This window comes from Falco peregrinus, chromosome 2 (assembly GCF_023634155.1).
Source record: "Falco peregrinus isolate bFalPer1 chromosome 2, bFalPer1.pri, whole genome shotgun sequence".
Taxonomy (NCBI): Eukaryota; Metazoa; Chordata; class Aves; order Falconiformes; family Falconidae; genus Falco; species Falco peregrinus.
The window spans coordinates 14,678,349-14,698,948 of NC_073722.1; the positions used below are offsets into that span (position 1 = coordinate 14,678,349).

The window sequence follows — 20,600 nt, forward strand, 5'->3', positions numbered from 1 at the left end:
GGGGGCGGCGGGGGCGCCGCGGAGGGCGCACCCCCCTGCCGCCGCCCGCCCGCCGCCCCGCACCGGCTCCGCACCCGGATTTGGAGGAGGGGAGAGGGGGAGCGGGAGCGGGAGCAGTGCGGGCAGCGGCGCCGGGCTGCCGGGATGGGGGGTACTGGGGTGCGGAGGTACCGCCGGGGGTGCCTCGACGGGGCGTCCCGTCCGCTGGCTGCCGGCGCTCCGCGGGTTGCAGCTCTCCGCAGCCGCGGTGCCCCCGCGGCGGCGGGGCCCGGGCGCCCCCGAGCCCCGGGGGAGCGGCCCGGAGGAGGCGGGGGCCGGGGGCGATGTGGGGCACCGGGGCCGCCCCTCCAGCAAAGGCAGAGCCGCCGCTGCCCGGCGTTCAAAACAAAGGTAGAGTTTGCTCAAAGTGTAGCCCGCATCTTAATGGATTAAAAATTCATAGGGCGCATTAGGTTCGGTAAAATATGAATGCGCGTCTTTAAATTTTAATCGTAAATCAGAACATGGATACATGAGAGGCGACAGTGATTTCTCCCCAGATGTCTGCGTGGGTCAGGGTGTGGGCGTGGGGAAGGGGGGGGTTGGGGTGTCTCTCCCTTTATTTAGCGGCCCGCTCGTGCGCCGAGCCGGCTGCGGGGCCCGCGGCCCCGGGGGGGCGACGAGCAGCCGGGGGGCGGCGGGGGCTCCACGCCTGCTACGGCTCCCGCGGCGACACCGGGCGGGGTGTGCAGCTGGGCATCGGGGCGTCCCTCTCCAAAAAAAACCCCAAACCCAAAAACAAAACAAACAAAACAAAAAAGCCAATACCAGGCGGGGGTAAATGGGGGAAATCCGGAACGGCGGGGCGGGCAGGGCGCTGCGCGGGGCCGGGGCGGCGGGACCCTGCAGCGCGGGGGGCACCGGCAGCCGCGGCCGCCGCGGGGACCCCCGGGGTCGCTGCCGGGCCCGGCACCCGGCAAAGTTTCCGCGGCTATTCCGCTCCCTGGCTCCGCACCCCCGCGGCGGCCGTTCGGAGCGGCGATAAGCGCTCAGCGTTTTGGAGATCGGTTGTCAGTTGCTATTAAAGTCAAGATTAATTCGTATTAACGATATGCGTTCTCAATTCTCCCGTGTGACAGCATACATTAGGACAACTATTGCGAGTAATTAAACTCAGTGCGGGAGGGGTTAAATGTATAGCGTGGCGAGGTTTTTCTCCTCGCCCTTCTCTCCGCCGAAGTTCCGCCGGCGAGCGGGGCGGGCAGAGCCCAGAGCCCTTTCCCGGCGGCGCGGACCGGTGGCCGGGCTGCCCTCGCACTGCCCGGCGCCAACCAGGTATTTTCTTCTTGGGTTTTTGTTTTTTTTTCCCTTCCTCCCCACCCCCACCCCACCCCCTCCCCCGGCAGCGGGAGATCTCCCTCCGCTGCCCGCACACCTCCCCGCACGTCCGCGCCGGAGCGCTAAGGGCCGCGGCCACTGCCGGGGGGGGAGGGGGGGCGGAGGGGGGCGGGAGCGCGCGCTGCGGGGCCCCCGGCGGAGGGGCCGCTGGCATCGTGCCAGTCCCGGCCGCGCCCCGCGTGGGCTCTGCCCGGGATTCACGGAAAACACGCAAAATGTTATTGATGGCTTTTTCTTGGGCGTTGGAGATGCTCGATGCTTTAGACTAATTAGACAAGCCAAAAGCCTTTTGAAGATTAAGCAAATTGGACAACCCTTGTTAATTAGAACATAATTTAAAGTTTGAAATTATATCACTCATGAAGTAGCCTAATTAGTATGACGATATGTTAATAGCCTACCGAGACACGAAGCGCGGAGGTTTGGCATGAACTCCTTAAAGGCTTGCAAGAAAATCCTCTTTCCTATGTTGTCATTAATAAAAGATTTCTATAGACTTCAGCCTTTCAACGGTGACATACAATTTATAGTACACACAATGCATTAGCCCATAGTGCTGCTCAATTTTTTTACTATTATGAAAACTAATAAATTCGTCAAGCTGAATTAAGCATACAAATCAGATGAGGCATAACAGATTACATATTGAAGCGCTGTGTCTCCCGAGCCTAAATGAAATTTCAATCTAATAATTCCTTCCTGGCCCGGCCATAATTTGTTTAGAGATGTTGTTCTACTTCTTTCCAAGCGCTATTCGCACCATAATTAAATGATACTCAAGCTTTTAACTTTGATTTATTTCATTTCTCCGAGCTGGCGACAGTGAGAGCTGATACAATGTAATTTTTTTTATTTCCTTTAAAATTACCAAGTCTGCTGTTTAGGTGAGAAATTAAACACCTAAGCACTTATTTTAACCTTCCTGCTGCAAAGTGAAAATCATGGAAATAAACCCGGCCACTTCAGTAAAGCTGACTTTCCCTGATTTATTTTCTCTCTCTTTTTTTTTTTTTCCTTTCCCTCTTTTTCGAAGGGAAAGGCAGGGGGAAGTTAGCGGGACAGCGGTGCGCTTTTGCGGGAGGATCGCCGCGGCTCCCCGCCGGTGGGGGACGCCGGGACACACACAGACACACACAGACCCCGGCCCCGCTCCCCGCCTTTCCCTCCGCGCCCCCCGCGCAGCGCCCGGCGCCCCCCGCCCCCACCGCCCCCGGGGCCCCGCCGGAGCGACGAGCCGCGCCGGGGCAGCGCCCGGGACACCGGGTGGCGCTGGGCTCCCGGTCAGTCCGGACGGGACTTTTCCCGTTCGTCTTTTTTTTTTTTCTTTTTTTTTTCTTTCTTTTTATTTTTTTTTTTAATGGAGGGTGTATTAGGGGCCGGGGGAAGTGTCGAATACCCCCCCTCCTATTTTTTTTTTTTTCTTTTTTGGCTTTTTCCCTCCCCTTTCCGGGAGGCGGCGGGGCGCGGCGCGGCGGTGAGTGAGGGAGCACGCGTGGGCGTGGGCGCGGGGGCGGCGGGGGGCGGGCAGGGAGCGGCGGAGGAGGGGGCCGGGGCCGAGGAGGCAGGCGCGGAGGGCTCTTCCCGAGGAGTTGGGCTGTAGTGACAGGCGAGAGGGGAGGGGAGGGAGGGGAGAGAGTAAAACCCACCGGCGCGGCGGCGGGGAGAGCACTTCGCGAGAGGCGAGGGCCGGCGCCGGAGCGGAGGCGGCGGACGGCAGCGAGAGCCGGGCGGAGGGCGGGCGGGCGGGAGGCAGCCCGCGCATCCCTCGCGCATTCCCCGCGCATCCCCCGCGCATCCCCGGCTCGCCGGAGCCGCCTCTCCCGGCCGCGTCCTCCCCGGCGGGGCTCGGGCACCCGGCTGGGGGGCGAGTGGGATTTTTTTTTTTTTTTTTTTTGCGGGGGGGGGGGTGGGGCGCGGAGGGGGGTGTCCGGGGCTCCTGTGGCTTTTCCGGGGGGTCCGGGCCCCCGGCCCCGCGCCCCTGCCCTCCTCCGGCGGTCGCCTGCCGGCGGGCCGGGCCGCGGCGGCGGCGAGCACCATGATGATGTCCCTCAGCAGCAAGCAGCCTTTCGGCCTCCCCCACGGCGGCGGCGGCGGTGGCGGCGGCCTCCACGAAACCAAGTACTCGGCCCTGCACACCGCCTCGCCCTGCCCCTCCGCCGGCGCCGCCGCCCCCGCCGCCAGCTCCCCCAGCAGCACCGGCACCGGCGGCTCCGCCGGACGCGGCTCCGGCTCCGGCTCCGGCTCCGGCCCCGGCAGCGGCGGCTCCGGCTCCGGCTCGGGCTCCGGCCCCGGCGGCGGCGGCGCGGAGGCGATGCGGCGGGCCTGCCTGCCCGCCCCTCCGGTAGGTGCCCGCCGCCCGCCGCCCCGCTTTAAGGGGAGCCCCTCGGCGGCCCCTCGGATCCGCCTGATGATTTTTTCATGGCCGCGCAGCAAATCACCCGGCGCCACCGGGCGCTCGCCCAACTTATGCATGCGGCGGCTCCTGCCGCCCGTATTAATTTTTATGACCTGGGATGCTGCGTGCGGCTGGTGCGTGTGTCCGCCCGCCCGCCCGCCGCCGGCTGCTGCCTCCGCGCCAGCGGCTGCGCGCCGCGCCCGCTCCCTCGCCCCGCTCGCTCCCTCTTCTCCTCTTCCCCCCCTCCCCCCCCCCCGCCCTTCTCCAGGATTTCTCTTTTAACATGCTGGGAAGGTTTTAGTGGCACGGCGGAGTGCGCGGGGAGGCGAATTCCCTGCTGAGCGTTATGTGTGCCTTCTATTTGCAATTGCAGAGCAATATATTCGGCGGTCTGGACGAGAGCCTGCTGGCCCGCGCCGAAGCCCTGGCAGCGGTGGACATCGTCTCCCCGAGCAAGAGCCACCACCACCACCCGCCGCACCACAGCCCCTTCAAGCCGGACGCCACCTACCACACCATGAACACCATCCCCTGCACCTCGGCCGCCTCCTCCTCCTCGGTGCCCATCTCCCACCCGTCCGCCCTGTCGGGCACCCACCACCACCATCACCACCACCACCACCACCACCACCAGCCCCATCAGGCGCTGGAGGGGGAACTCTTGGAGCACCTGACGCCGGGGCTGGCGCTGGGGGCCATGGCTGCCCCCGACGGCGCCGTCGTTTCCACGCCGGGCCACGCTCCCCACATGGCCGGCATGAACCCCATGCACCCGGCGGCGCTGGGCATGGCCCACGCCCACGGGCTGCCGGCCCACATGGGCTGCATGAGCGACGTGGACGCCGACCCCCGCGACCTGGAGGCCTTCGCCGAGCGCTTCAAGCAGCGCCGCATCAAGCTGGGGGTCACCCAGGCAGACGTGGGCTCGGCGCTGGCCAACCTGAAGATCCCGGGGGTGGGCTCCCTCAGCCAGAGCACCATCTGCCGCTTCGAGTCCCTCACCCTCTCCCACAACAACATGATCGCCCTCAAACCCATCCTGCAGGCCTGGCTGGAGGAGGCGGAGAAGTCCCACCGCGAGAAGCTGGCCAAGCCCGAGCTCTTCAGCGGCGCGGAGAAGAAGCGCAAGCGGACCTCCATCGCCGCCCCCGAGAAGCGCTCGCTGGAAGCCTACTTCGCCCTCCAGCCCCGGCCCTCCTCCGAGAAGATCGCCGCCATCGCCGAGAAGCTGGACCTCAAGAAGAACGTGGTCCGCGTCTGGTTCTGCAACCAGCGCCAGAAGCAGAAGCGCATGAAGTACTCGGCTGGCATCTGAGCCGGCCGCGCAGGAGCATCCCCATCCCCATCAAAAAACACAACACAACAACCCCCCCCTCCAACAACAAAAAGGAAAGGAGGAAAAAAAAAACCCAAACCACCACCCCACCCCACTGCCCCCAGCCCACCCCACCGCCCGCCCTGCGCCCAACTTTCGGAGGGGACCTCCCCGCGGAGCCGCCGCCCGGAGCCGCCCCGGCAAGTACCGCTGGTTTTTATTCTTAACAGACGTCGCCTGGGTGCGGCGCGAAGGTGCGGGTCGCAGTGACAGGTGCGGGTCGCAGCGCGCCCGCGGTGGCACGGCTTTCTCGGGACCCAAACTTGAATCTTAGAGTTGAGGCTTGCGCCGCGAGACACGTCTCAAAAGTATTTTGATTTAAATAATAATAATAATAATAATAATAATGATTTAAAAAAACAGATGGCAGGTTTTTCTGCATTTACACTGCGTATTATAAATATATAAATATATATATATTTTTACTGTTGTTATTATCCTTTTCCTTCTCTGAAGTTATAACGCTTAGGGAAAGAGCTGATCCTGCTGTGTTCACTGGTCTTCAAAAGCTATTATTAGATTACTGCCAAACAACCCCTTGTAAATTATTAATTTCTCTCTCTAGCAACTTCATTTTGTGCTCATTCTAATTAATTACACCTCCTTAAGTCTTGATATAAATTAAAAAAAAAAAGGATAGTGAGAATCAAATATTTTGTGTTGGTAGGATTTATGAACGTGAGCTTTTCTCTCCTTCTTCTTAACGTCCCTTTTGGCCATCTGTAAATTGTCACCTGAACCTAAGGTATTTCTCTGGCGAGTATTCTTATTCGTACGGCGTCGGCACCCTGTAGTAGATGTCCTACATTATTTGTGTAGCCTGATTCACTGTCCGAGGTATTTGTTTACCGCGTTACATATTTAATGGGGATTCCCATATTGTCCCCACCACACGCTGCTCCCGAAGCGAGAAAGGACGTGGCCGCGTAGGTGACAGCAGGGGGGTGGGTGGGTTTGTCGCTTCAGGTTCCTTGCCAGCACAATATCTCTCCGTCTTTCTCGATTTCAAAGCTGTATCGCGACGGTATTCAGACCGGCTCGGTTTATCTATCTATCTATCTATCTATCTATCTATCTATCATCTATCTATCTATCTATCCGATTGCTTATTTATTTATTTATTTGGTCAGTCGGTTATTTGTTACCTTTAATTGCAATACTTTTCCCACGGAGGCTAGTCCCTTTTGGAGGTCCGTTTGTAGAGAAGCCAAATTTCAATTTGTAGGAAAGGGAGCGAGCGAGCGAGGCTGCACTGCTTGTAAATTCACGATCGGTTTGGTATCTTTCTTTTGGAACAACAACAATAAAACGGGGGTACTCGGTTGGGTACCTGTATGTATTGTAAATATTTCATTGGCGTTGACGCACATATAGATATATTCTTACAGATTCCGCTGTATCGCTGTTCTATCCGAGACTGTTTGAAGTCTTAAGTTCTGTACATGACCCGATTTCGTTGGCTTTTTTTTGTTTGTTTGTTTGGTTGGTTGTGGGTTGTTTTTTTTTTTTTTTGTTAATAGGAGGTTTATTTATTCTAGTAATGTACTAACTTATTTTTAAATGTTGTTAAATCGTCTTTCATTAAAAAAAAAGAGAAAAAAGGATTTTAACGTTTTATTGGCAAAGCGCGTTTGCTGCTTGTTGTTTTCCACCGCACGTCTCTGCCCGAGCTCAACACCGCCTCCGGGGCGCGGGGCTCGCTCCAGCCCAGCGGCCAGGCCGGGGAGCGGCCCGGGGGGGCGGCCAGGCCGGGGGGGGGCTGGCCGGGGGGGTGGGCGGGTGGCCCGGGGTGGGGGGATGGCCCAGGGGTCGGGGGGCGGCCCGGGGGTTGGGGGGCGGCCGGCGGCAGCACCACGGACAGCTCCGCTGCGCGCGCCCCGCCCCGCCCCGCCCGCCCGGCGGCGGCCGCGGGTGACCGTGTGCGTGGCTGTGACCGTGCGGGGTGTGTGTGTGTGAGGGGGGTGTCCCCACGCCGACCCCCGCTGTCCCAGACGCTCTGCTTCCTGGCGCGGGGCGTCCAAAGGTGCCACGCACGCACACGAGCGCAAAAAACCCCCCAAAAAACCGGGAAGAAACAAGCGATTTCCTCGCGTGGCGCTCACAAAAGCCGGGGAAACCCGACGGCGGCGCGGGGGGGGCGGTCGCCCACGAGCCGCTATTAAATATTCATCTTCCTGCCCAGCCGCCAGCTCCAGCTGCACCTTCAAAGCCGCTCGGGCACCCCGAGAGCCCGGCCTGCTGGCACGGCCGCGGTGGCGGCTCCGCGGGCGCGGAAGAAGCGCCTCGTCCCCAGCCGGCCCAGGCGCCCCCTGCCCCCGGCCCTCCGCGGCCCCGGCACGGCTGGCGCTTGTCGCTGCCAGTACCGTCATTGCTACAGCGACGGCACCGTACGGCCCCGCGGGCGCGCAGGGCTCCCGCGGGCGCGCAGCGCCGCTCGGCTCCTCCTGCAGCCGCTGCTGGCGGGTCTCGGGGAGGGCAGCGCGGCCCTTCCGCGCAGCCTGCGCGCCCCGCCACACCTCTCCCCGTGGGAAATGCCCCCCCCCCCCGCCGCGGGCTGGGCTTTCGTGCAACCTCCGCGGGCGCGGCGTTGTTTGAAGAGGCTGGGGGGGTGGGGGGTGCAGAAGGGGGCGGAAAGCGGCGGGCCCAGGCGAGGGTCCGGGCGGACCCCCGGAAGCAGCAAGAGAGCCCCCCAAAACCCTCCGTAGGCGCAGGCGGTGAACCGCCCCTGAACCGCCGCTTCGCCCTCTTAAATGAGCCATTCACTTAAAGGCTATTACGGGCGAATTAATAAATTACACAGCGAATTATTAAATCCAGATAATTACAAGGAATAAGTAAGTAATCATTAGTTATCTCAGCTAATTACTGTGGGTCAGAGCGAGCGAGAATGTGAAATCCTCCTCGGGAATTGAAATTAACTTTGCACAGTGAGTCTCTCTGCTTGACATCCCCAGTCTGTAGGCACATGGCAGCTCCCCTGTGAGCTCGGCTTTCTATTTAACTTGGAGAGAATGGAAATAAAATTAAGTGGCGATGTGATAATAGGAAGCTGCTTAGAAAGCAAACGCGGTGGGTTTTATTTTTTACCTTTTACTGCCTGGAGATAGACTGCTCTCTAGTTGCCCAAATTGAAAAACCCCAGGCAATTAGTCGACTTCTCCCAGTACCTGCCCGTCCCACACATGCGGATTATTAACAAACGAAAAGGGCCGAAAGAGCCGGGGGGGAGGGGCGGGGGGCAGAGGCGCCCGGGCTGCGGGGGAGCCAGGGCGGGCAGGGGGCAGCCCCTCCGCCGCCCGGCCCGGGAGCTCCGAGGCACCGGCGCGCTTTGTTTTGGGAGACAATAAGCTGCTGAGCCCTAATGAGGGTCCCTGTCTCCTCCGTTGATCTTTCGCCAGATCTCGCCAAGAGCTGATGCCCCCCCCCAACACCCATCTATAACATCACTTCCCGGCTTTCCTTCACGTGCATCTTTTGCAAACAGCAGATCTATAGGTGGAGACGCTCACGCTGCCCTCGCTGGGCTTTGCCCGCATTTAAAACAACAACAACAACAACTGCTGTGCGTGCACGGCGAGGAAAAAGATCTAGGCTTTTTTGCCTTTATCAATTGCAATTAGGTGGACAGTCTTCCCCCTCTTCCCTTGCTCCAGTCTGGGATGATAATTAAAATTTAATGAAGCCTGGGAGTAGCAGAGCTCTGTCTGGGGACTGTGGAATAGAATATTTTAACTGTACATTTACACCAAGTGCCTGGCTTCAAAGACGTGACTGCTTTTAATCTCGAATTAGAAAACCACAGACCTGAAATTAAATATTAGCCACCCTCGGCTCCCCTTCCTTCCTTCCCGCCACGCCGTCACGCGCGTGTCCGCCTCTCGTGCCCCACGACACGCGCAGCCCCACGTCTCGGGTCTCCAATTACCCTCGCGTTAATAATAGATGGCTTTGATAGGGTGCGGATTTTTCCTTTTTTTTTTTTTTTTTTTGTTTTAATAGGGTTAATGCAATATTAATTGCTCCTAGCTGCTATAAGAATGCGTCGCATTTTTCCAGGAACAAATCGATGGATCGGGACAGCGAGCGCGGAGCAGGAGGCACAGCCCCGGGACCGCCCGGGTGAGTACGGCCGCCGGCGGGGCCCTCCGCTCCCGCGCAACTTGCGCGCCCCCTGCGCGCCCCGGCGGGCGGCAGTGCGCCCCGGCCCGCGGGTCGCTGCGCGGACAGGCGCGGGGAAGGATGGAGGGGTCGCCGTTTTTTCTCCCCAGATCCTCTCTCGGGGGGGGAGGGGGCTGCTGCTCCGGGGGTGCGGGGGGAGCGCGGCCCCCGCCACCCCCCGCACCCCGAGCGCGGCGGTGGCGGCCCCCAGCAGCGGCCCCGCTCCCAGGGCAGCCCGGCGGCTGTGTGGTCCCGGCGTGGTAACGCGGCTAGGGGACACCACACTCCCTCTCCCCTTTGTTGTTGCTTTGGCAGGCGAGACCCCCGTGCCCTGCCGGAGGAGGGAGCCGGGCGGCGCAGCAGGGGCACCTGTCCCGCGGTCAAGGTAAATGCTGGTTCTGGAGGAAGGAGACCAGCCCGCAAGCAAGCGGGATGGGGAGGAAGGAGAAAGAATCTCCCCGAACCCCCAGGAAAACCCCGCGGGTTCCCGCAGGCAGCCGGGCGCCCCTTCCCGCGGCGGGGGGGTTGCTGACCCGGGGGCTGCCGCCGGCCGGGGGCAGGAGCGCGGCCGCTGTGCTGCAGCGGGTCACCCTCCCTGTCCCGGGGCCGGGCCCCTAGCTGGCACTTATTGCCAAAAAAATGAAAAGCAAGAAAAAAACTCCCAAACAAACTCCAAATCAAAAACCTGCCCCCCCCCCCCCCCCCGACCAAAACAAGGGAGGAAGAAAAAAGGCGCCTGCAGGAGCGCCGGGCGGCAGCTGGGCAGCCCCGGAGCGTGTGCGCCTGCAGGGGCCGGCCTCGCAGATGGGCCCCGCCTCGGCCCTGCCCCAGCCCTCCGTGGCCGCGGAGCCCCGGGGCGCAGCGCTGCCCGGTCGCCCCCACCCCGCGGGCCTTTGGCCCCCCCGCGGGCGCAGCCGCCCCCTCCCCTCCGCAGCCAGGCCGCCAGCGGGACGAGCCTTCGGCCTCCTCCTCCTTCCCCCGCACACCCGCCCGGCCGCAGGGCGGGGGGGTGGAGGAGGAGGCAGGCGCGGCGCCCCGCGCAGCCCCGCGGTGTTTCCGCGGCGGCCGGGGCCGGGGGCTGCGGGCCCGTCCGGCTGCGGCAGCGCCGAGCAGCGCGGCGGGGCTCGGCTGGGCTCGCCTCCCCGTTTATACAGAACAGGATCATTTACATAAAGTCCTTAAGGCAAATAACTGTTGGGGCTCTAATTTATATCTGATCGAAAATTAGCCGTCATTATGCGCTCCATTAGCAGCGTCTTTAATGTGCTTCTAAGCACCATTTGTCAAGCGGCTTGTTAATATCCTTCAAGTCTTTAAAGTTGAGAGCTCATTAAAGAGTGCGCTCTGTTATTGATGTAATTTAGATGAGTTTGGAGGAGCGAGCGCGGCGCGGACAACCTGGATGAGCGGGGAGACGCTGGGGCTCCCCCCGGGGCGGCGGCAGCGGCGCGACGGGCGCTGGCGGGGGGCGACCGGGGCTCGTCCCTTGCCCGGGCTGGGCGCGGGGCATCCCCGGCGCCGGGGGGGGCACCCCCTTTCGGCTGAGGCGGAGTCAGCCCCCTTAATGAAGTGCAGCCACCATTCCGCCGTATCTCCCCCACTCCATCGGAAGACATAAAGGCCAATAAATTACCTCCGCTGCTTATCTGAGAATCCATCTATCCCGCCGGGATTTCCCCCTCCGATGGCGCGGGTCGCCTGGGCGCAACGCGGTGCAGCCGCCCGGCAGGGGCTGCGGGGCGGGGGAGCGCCCCGCCGGCCCCCCCGGGGCTGCCTGGGCCCGCCGGCCCCGCTCCGCCCCTCCCCGCCCGACGTGCGGCTGCCAGCCCGGCGGTGAGGGGACCTTCCCGGCTGAGCTGGGTCCCCCCGCCCCCCCCGCCCCCGGGCGGTGCGGTGCGGTGCGGAGCGGAGCGCGGCGGGGGCTTGCGAGGAGGGTCCCCCCTGCGCCGCCGTCCCCGGGCTTCCCCCAGGCGAAAGCAATAAAGCGGGTAATTAGACTGCTAAAGAGGGATGTAAATAACGGGGAGGAGGCGGCGGTGACAGCCGTGCGGCGGGGCCGGCCCCCCCCGGGGCAGGTACACGGAGCCCCGCAGAACCCGCCCGGAGGCCCCGGGGAGGGGCGCCCGCTGCCCCGGCGGCACTCGGGTGGCGGGGGGGGGGCGGGGGGCGCCGGCGATCTTCCACCCCCCCGCAGGAGGGGACTCTCACCACGCATCGGAAAGGCCCCTTTGCCCCCAGACCTCCCCCACGAGTGTACGAGTGGGGGGCCAGGGCGGTGGGGGCTGCGGGGTGGGGTGGGCACTGCATCAGCAGCCAGCCTGCGCAGCTGCCCCCGCAGGGGCTCCCACGAGCTTTCCACACAGGCCAGCGTCAAATGGGCGTTCGCCTCACCTCCTGGTCCCACCGCATGCTGACACCCTGGGGACATTCATCTCCCCCCCCCCCCCCCCCCCCCGCCAGGAGCGCGGTACATCAGCAGCCACGCGCGGCTGCAGCCAGCCCTCCCTGCCCCTTGGGCGGCGAGCCCGGGGGGCCCATCGGTGCGAGGTGGGGTGCGTACAGCCCTGGCCCCTACGCGAGGGAAGGGTGCTCCTGCAGAGCTGGACACGTCTTCTGCAGGTCACAGGGTGGTCGCCAGCAGTGTGAGTCCCCTCCTAGAGCCACTGCCACTGTACTGGTCCCACGTGCTCTCTGGGCAGACGAAGACAAAAATGCCTTTGGGATGAGAAGCAAAAGCAACGCCCTGGGTAGGCAAACCCAGGAGGCCCAAAGAGCCACCAGAAGGCCCCAGGCTGACACGTTGAAGCCTACTCGCAGATGTGCTCACAGTTAATGACACCAGGAGCACATGGGAGATGTAGCACAAGGGCATGCTGCCGTGCACGTGGCCAGCACGTGTTTCTTGTCTGTTTGCTTGTGGCATTCAGGGATCGAGTCCTCTCGGGGTGCGTGTGGGCACACATGCGTGGCTGGCTGCGTTTGGGAAGGGCTCACTGCGTGGTGGAATTCCCTTCCTTACCTGCCTACTCAGTCAAAACCCTTGTAGCTTTTCTCTTGCCTGTGGCACCACGTTCTTTTGGAGGGAAAGCTGTGGAAGTAGGTGGGATAAACTTAACACTGAGAACATACGTTTTTTGGGGGGGGGCATTTTACAGGGAGATAGCTTTGTCTGTATTTAACAAAGCCATTACAAAAGATCATGTCAAACATAGCTGGGCAAGTCAGCCCATGCCAGATGGGGAGGGAAAGCCATGGAAAAGTCTTGTGTTACAATGATGACAGTATTCTATGCAGCTTTTAAGCAAGTGAAAAGCGGTTCAGTTTCTTGCCTTATTTTGGGGGCAGAAATGGCAGATGTGCCACAGTGTACAGGTCCCGTTCCCATCCCATTAATGGCTGTGACTTGGGGGTTGCTTCTGGCAGTGACACGTGTGGTGGCAAACTTTAGCATGATAAAAGCCTCCATCCCACAGGTGCACACAAACACACCCACCAAACCCCATCCACCCCCCCAAACACAATACCAAAAAAAAAAAAAAAGCAAAAGATTTCACCTTTTGAAATTGTTTTTACTTCCTGGGTTGTAAAATTTCTTTCCTAATTGCTCTTCATTTCAGAAATACAGTCTTTAACAATACATTCTTAAAATGCAGCATCCTTAAAAATGACTGTGAATGGACGTGCCTTGATACATCGCTCCCCCAAGTTTCTTGCACTGAAATACCTTAACGTGAAGATGCCCGCACGCTTTTCCTACTGGCCCTTCCTCATGGAGAAGGGGCACTGCGGTGGGGGAGGCCCAGCTCGGGTCCCGTGCTAACTGGTGCAGCTCATCAGCGACTGCTGGGGTGGCTGCCTGCTCCCTGTTACCTTCCCACCTCATGGCAATTTAAATCACTCTCTGTTTCAGCTTCCCTCAATAGGCAGACACAAGGTGGATGGATGTCAGCAGTGGGCTGGGGGTGATGGAGGGGTGACGTGCCGGTCCCTGTCTCTGTGCCCACGTTAATGCCTTGTCTGCTTGGGAAAGGGGGCACTCGCCGCCCACAGTTGGGGTGCCTGTGTTTGGAGAGGGGTGACAGCCGATGCAGTCCAGGCTGCGCAATTGCTGCCAGCTCTGCTGAGGACGCTACTAAATCCCAGTGCTGGGGTTTGTGGCAACACTTGTGCTACAAGGAGAGTATCACCATCCTCCCAGTGTAGCCGAGGGGCTGGGATTCTGGGAGGCCACCTCGTGCATCCCCACCGGAGCCTGGGCTAGTGTCACAGGTCAGCCCCTCCTGGCTGTGCCGACACCAGGGAACAAAGCAGGAGGGGGCCACCAGCCCGGCCACTGACAGCTTTGCCTCTGCCGTGCTGGTCGGAGCCGGTAAACACCCTCCCAGGCAATGCCTGGCCATGGGCTGGGGACAGTATCTGCTCCAACCAGGCAGGCTGGTTGTGCCCACGTAGTTTTGGGGAGGGAGGGGAAGAGAGGAGGGGAATCAGCAATCACGCGGTGCCACTTGGCCCCAGGGCTGGAGAACGGTTCCCAGCTGGTTCTGCAGACTGGGAGGGAGGCAGCCACCAGAGACCACCCACCACTTACCTAAAGCTTTTTCTCTTCCATAAGCCCTCTTCCCTGCTGGGGAGGTAGGGCTCTCTCTGGCTCGGCTATGAAAACCAGCGCCTCTCCCCTCCACATGCCGAGCTGCTTTGTCCCCCGGAATTGGCCAGCGTTACTTTCAACTCATTGAACAGTCCAGATTAGAGCCAGCCAGCTGATGAGCTCTGGCCCAGATGCAGGTTTGCAAGTTAATGGCACCAGGACTCGGTGATGTCCAAACCTTGCCAAGGATCTTACTGCTCGTCCTTTGGCTGAGCCCAGAGCAGCCCTGTGTGCTTGGTGGCCCCTGCATGCTGAGCGGAGACGGGGCAGGTGTGGGCTGGAGCCAAGTGGCTGCTCTCCTGGGCAGCCCACGGGGATGGTGTACAAGGCAGCCCCAGGAAGACAGGGAGAGGGTTTTACTTTTTTTTAGACAGCTGTTGAAATGTTTTCATTTAATCAGCCACGGTATGTACGCCTCAGTTAAACAGCTGGCATCCGAGCAGATATGCAGGGATGTGTAATTTTGATTCCTCTCTTTCTGTTTCAAAGCTGTGTCGTCTTGAGCACTTTGATCCAAAGACTAAACTTATTGTGGCATATTTATGTAGATGACATTTTCATTTGCTCCTTTATTTATTGATTTTTGCAAAACACATTACTTACAAGGTTTCTGGTGCCAAGGCAGCAGTACTCTGTGAAGGAAAACACACAGTCCAAACTCCATCGCTTGCGTGTGCTGCAGTAGTCCCATTTTACACACATTGTAGGCTCAAATGGCAAAAGCAGTGGCAGTGTGTGGAAGAGAGCATACAGAAAAGTGAGAACTGTGCTGGGGGTGACTGACAGTGTATTTAATACTGTATCCCAATGGACCGCCTTTTGGTTTTTTTTAAGGATTTTCTTCCTAGAATTTTGTAATTCTTTCTGGGTCTTTATGGCAGTTCAGTGCTTTTGCCCGTCTCTCTGGCAGTACCAGAGCGCCTCATGGTATTTAGCATACTGATCCCCACAACATCCTCAGGAGGCAGGGACGTGCTGCTACCTGACCTTAGAGCAGAGGAAAATGGAGAAGTTTGGGATGGATGAGGAACTGTAAAGAAGTTTCCCAGATCCTAGGAGAGTGCTCAGACCAGGGGACCGACCCTGCCCCACCTGACAGCGCCTCCAAACAGCAGAACCAGCAACTTCCTTGAATATCCTACTTCCAGGATGCTGGGAGGATGGCATGCCCAGTGAAACACCCATTCACCTCGAACTATGGCAAGAAGTGGTTTACTTCCCCAGCAGCTGCGTAGCCGTTGGTTTTAAAGCTCGGCCTCAGGGCTATCGCACCGGGGAGGCGGAGCAGCAGTGGAATGGCAAAAGCCGACTTCCCTCAGATTTGGGTCTTTTAGTTGGGTTCTCTAGTGTCAAATGAGGCACAAACTCAGACTGACACTTTTCCTGAGGATGGAGCATTAATAAAACCTCTTGCCTGGAGCAGGCTTTCTGGTATGTGTGTGATTTTCTGCCTTCTCCCTTGTGTGGGACACACATGGGGTCTGTCCCCTCTGTCAGCTGCCTCGCTGCACAAAATCTTGGGGATATATTCACAGTTAAGCCCTTTCCCTATCTGTTCCATCGGTTTGAAGTGGGCTTAAAAGTTTTAAAACCATTTTGAGGCTGGGGGAGGCACAGATAGAGGGAGGGCCATGTCGAGTGTGGTCCCCCAGGCCCTCCTGAGGAAGACGCCGCCGCTTGGGTGAACATTCCAACACCCAGGGCACCTCCTTCACCCTTTCCTGCTTCTGTTGCAATGCTCCTCATCCTCCCAGTGCAGCAGGAGCCTGAACGCAGCTCTGCTGGCTGAGGCTGGCCTTAATTAAGTGGGTCCTCCTGCACACAGATATGTGCTAACACAAGCAGCCCCAGCATCCACATGGAAACGGACATTTCTGTGGCAACATTTTACACATCCTCACTGATGGTTTTAGAAGGTCTTGGACTTCACATTAAGAGAGCTCTGACTGATGCTAAGATTTAACCGAGAAACTCGAAAGGTTAAGTTGGGAAAAAAAAAAAAAAGTTACTCCTTAAAAAGCAACAGAGGCATTGCTGGGGCTATTCAGTTCTCATCTTTAGATTTATACACCTCCAGACCCTGAATCCCTGGGAAAGAGGCGCTGACACCAACCCTCCCTTCACCTCTCCAGACCCTCTTTTCCCTCCTTTGCCCTTCCAGATACACCTGTTGGTGCTTGTGAGCAAATTTTCCTGCCCAGAGGAAATCAGCAGCTGACCTGGCTAGTGGTGCTGGGCTCCTCTGTTAGTTTTTGTGCCAGATCTTACTCAGTCAGATCAGTTGAGACTTGGGTGTATGTTTTAGGCATGTCAATCTTTAAACTGGCCTTGGTTCAGTAAAGAAAAAACAAGCTGTTTGCCACATAACGGTACCCTGCACATCTGAAGGAGGAAAACTACCTGCAATTACAAGAGAAAGGACCAATATAACAATTAATGTGGTTCATTTTCACTCCAGGTTTTCTAGAGAGAAGATACTGCTCCACTTTTCCTCTCATTTCAAAATCACAAGCCTTTTCTTGATCCGGGAAAGTGCTGCGCTCAGATTAAGGCCAAATACAATAGATCAACATCTCAGAACATGTGTAGTTCTTTATTTTGAGGTATCTGTAGGCGCTTTTTGCTGGCATTTCATCACACCTCAATCTTCTTTCTACTGAGGCAAAATCACTCTCATACGCTGTAAAACAACGTTACTACCTTACACTTTAGGCAGTAAGCTGTAACTGGAACGTGCACATGCAGCCAGATCTTTTTTGTGCCAAATACCTCTGTAACACCAGCTGTATAGCAGTGTCACATGTATTAGTTGTTGAATTGCCCCACCGACACCCCCAGGTTAGATGTACTCTGCTTTTCTGAAGCTGAAAATACTCTTGGAGTACAAAACTGCCAGAAGAATATCAACTGCAATTACAAATCTAAACTAAATACGCAGTATTATGGCCTTTTCAATATTATATTTCTGTGGCAAGTTTTTCCATTGTGCATCGTTCAGTCATGTTGGGACAATTCGCTAAATAATGTAGAGGCACTTCATCATGGAACAACATTTGAGGTGATTTACAGTTCTGTCTTTTAGCAGCACACCTGTAAATTGCTATAAATAATGCTAACCCCTATTAAGGAGACATCAGGGTGCTTCCAGGCTGAGAGAATTAATGGGGAGGCAGTTGTGGATGATACTGGGTAAAGGCACCACCAGTTTACAACTGATCAGGTTGCTCTGACATACAGATATGCTAGTGCACCCCACAGCCAGGCCTGAAGATGAAGGGCAGAGTTTGGAAGGCATTTAGCAGCAGGCTGGTGTACTGAGATCGGTGACATTCTAGGCTTAAGTACCTTTGTTTTTCTTGAGGGTGTAATGTAACTTTTACAAACCAGCTGTTTGCAGCAAAGTTGAGTTAGAAATAGCTCATCACCTTTACTTCTCATCTGTATCAAGTCCTCATCCAGCAGGCACACAAGGTTAACAATGAAGGAAGGCAAAGCAGACAGACCAAAATCCCAGGCTAAAGTAATCCTGCTATCCTGCTATCTCAAAGACTGCCGACACCTTGAAAATTGGGGAAAACAGCTGTGAAGTCAAGAATAAACACAGAGAAACAGAATTTACCCACTTCCCATATGCACAAAGCCAGTGAGTTTACTCCCTTTTCAGCAGTACACAACAGGTTCATTTTTCCTAGCAATGTAAACAACTGCATAGTCATTTTGGAGATGTGACTTACCTTTGGCTAGTAAGTGGTTTCAGACAATCAGAGAAAAGAGACGGTGGTTCCTTGTAAAGAAGAAACTGCACATGCCAGCTTTTTGGCAGGTGGTATGAGGGGTGGGTGGACGAACTTCTGCAGAACCCAGTATTCATCAAAATTGTGAAGACAGAGGGGAGACTTTGGGTGAAAGGGAAGAAGGAAACAAATTGAGTACAAGGGAAAGTGGAGAAGAACGTGCAAATGGGAAGGAATACAGCAGGCTCAAACCCTCGGGTTTACTGCGATTTGTATTTGGGTCTTGACCAAAAGCCTTTCTGCTGGGGAGTGAGATTCTGACTTAGTTCTGGTGTGAACATCCACCTACTTGATCAACAGATTGTTTTTTTCTTTTAATGCTGCAATGCTGTATGTGGAAAAGGGTGAGAAAAGAGAATCAAGCTCCTAACCGAGGAACTGGTCATGGCAAAACAGACAAAATCACGGAAAGCACTTTCCCCCCAAATGGGTGATCATCATGCAGAGATACCAAAGAAAAGCTGAAGATGGCAGGACCACTTTAAACTATGAAATAAATGTTTTTAGCTCATACCACTGTTATGAACATTTGTGTTTCAAAGGTGTTGAAGATGATTTACAGGTAGAAATTCAAAAGGCCTAAGTACAACCATCAGGAAGCAAAGGCGTGAAGACACATAATTCAAGGCTACCACAGACAGCTTTTTACTTCAGCTTGCAATATCTGGGGAGGCTTTCAAGCCTTTGCTTCAGAAATCAAGAGATGGCTTGAGAATTGCAGCTTCCATTACAGGAAAGCTGTTGCAGGAAAGCACTTTAGCACACACCTCCAGAACAGACTTTAAAGGCTCAGAAACCAGAGGCAAAAGTAAAAGGACCTCAGCCTGTCTTCATTGAACACAGCTTTCAGGAGGACTTCTTGACCTATGCAACCATTTGAGACAATGCATATGATGACTGTATTTAAAGCAGACTATGCACACGTACTGGTCTCACAGAAGATGGGGGGAAACCTACACTATTACATGGAACTTTCTGTCCTCTCATACAGCTCTGTGGAGCCGCTGCGGCACTACAAAAGGCAGAGGAAAGCTCTGCTGTGTTGTGGAGGATGGATTCACGCAGCACAGGCTCGTAGCCGGCATAGGCCCTTTTCGCTGCGGGGTGTAGCTGTTACTTGCCAGATGTGGCCACCCCGAGGCAGCTGCATGCTGGGCCAAATGCTCTGAACTACACCTGGGATTTGGCTGAACCGAAACCGGCTCTATTTTAGAGGTGTGAAAGCCTCTTTCTGCCTCACTTAGTTGACCCCATGACAGGCTCATCACGTGTAGCCCAGGAGCCTGGCCTTGGTTTCACACGCGCTTTCAGTTGATGAAGACCACTATGTATTTCCAACATCTTTTTCCTTTGAAAAAATAGTTAACTCCACTCTCACTCACAGTCCTGAAGATATTTCACTCATGTCTGATATTAAGAAATGTACAACAGGGACTGCAGAAATGAATCACACCATCTGATGGTAAGATTAAACCCAGCAGCTTTCAAGGGAAAGTGCGCTGTCTCACTGATGGAAATGCCACAGCTCCCTACAGTGGGATACGGGCTCTGGGAGGAACAGAGGGGGTGACTAAGGCAAGCATATTTTTTGCAAATATATTAGTTTAGGGGTTTTATTCTGTTACTTCGCTCACCTTCACAGCCTGTTTTATTTATTTACTTTGCATAAACTACCAAGTTTTTTTGGCACAAATGCTCTTAGAAAGTAATTTTCTAGGCAGATTCTACTATCCTGCAATTTTCTCTTCAGGAAGAAGGAGGAAAAACCCATGACTTATACGAGTGACCCCAACCAGCAACACTGATTGAACATCATTTGCTCCAAGGCGGTTTGGCGTGTGTGCATGTGTACAGCTTGTGCCAGCACAGCACTCCCAGTCCCCAACTACTGTGCCAATCCTGGTACACACAAGTTGTCTCAAAGAATGTTCCCAGTCCCAATATCTTACAGTCTAACTGGCTCCTCCTGCACTTACCATATTCACGCTGATTCTTGACATTTTTCCTGCCCCTGCCAAAGTCACCTTTGCTGGCCCACAAGTTTGTGTTTCAGGAGGCTGAGCTGGCTTAGTCCAGGCTGATTTCACACAAGGGTTATCAAGTGTCTGGCTAGTGAGAACTTCCCCTACAGGCACATCAGTAAGACTTGTTCGTGGTGTTCCCCCTTAGCTTTTCAGAGTATGCAGTGCCAACGCTGGTTGTATTGCTTTTGTAGAGCCCCAGGCACCGGTGGCATGGTAGGTACACAGCCACTTGGCTGACCTACAGCTATAATTTAAAAAAAAGAAGCATTTGCCACACAAGGGAGATGCTGACTGCCATTAGAGCCTCCGTACAACCAGCGCAGGAGCAGTTACATTTTACAAGCTTGCACGGGTGTCCACTCACCGCTGGCTCTGTGCACATGATCTACTCTGTTGTTGCTGGCAAGGCCAGACGCACCCTTCCCTGCCCCCCACGCAAAAGCAGTATGCTAGTACTGGATTTCAGTGTGACAGTAAGAATTCGAAGTGCCATAAATCCTCACCCCTTTCTGCTTAACTGTCCCCATCTCAAGCTTGTTTAGCCATTTCTGCCAAATGCACTGCAAAATGTGAATGCATCGGTGATGCTCTCCCAGAACAGAGGTTTGCAGTGGCGAAATAAAAGCAAGGGCTCTAATTCATCAAAATATTCTAATATCACAGAGCTCCTCTGAGAGTATCAGGGCTCAGCAGACATGAAAGCTCATTGCAATTCAGAATGTAAAAGTTAAAGGGGCTGCTGGGAGAGAGTGGGGCCTGGAGACAGAAGCCAGGTAATCCTGAACTTCCCTTATCATAAATAAATTTTGTTTTAATCTGTACTGTGAGC

The 20,600-nt window shown here is 56.4% G+C and overlaps 1 protein-coding gene across 1 annotated transcript; it reads left to right on the forward strand.

Annotated features, from left to right (window-relative positions):
• The first annotated feature begins 3,287 nt into the window (after positions 1 to 3,287).
• Positions 3,288 to 5,187, forward strand: POU4F2 (POU class 4 homeobox 2). Its single transcript, XM_055796485.1, has 2 exons — positions 3,288 to 3,718; positions 4,146 to 5,187. Exons 1-2 carry the CDS (start codon positions 3,413 to 3,415, stop codon positions 5,085 to 5,087), a joined length of 1,248 nt encoding a protein of 415 aa, XP_055652460.1. The 5' UTR covers positions 3,288 to 3,412; the 3' UTR covers positions 5,088 to 5,187.
• Positions 5,188 to 20,600: the final 15,413 nt, after the last annotated feature.

Coding starts and splice junctions, on each gene's coding strand:
- POU4F2 (XM_055796485.1), top strand. CDS start 3,413: ATGATGATGTCCCTCAGCAGCAAGCAGCCTTTCGGCCTCCCCCACGGC. Junction 3,719..4,145: donor CCTGCCTGCCCGCCCCTCCG/GTAGGTGCCCGC, acceptor TTGCAATTGCAG/AGCAATATATTCGGCGGTCT.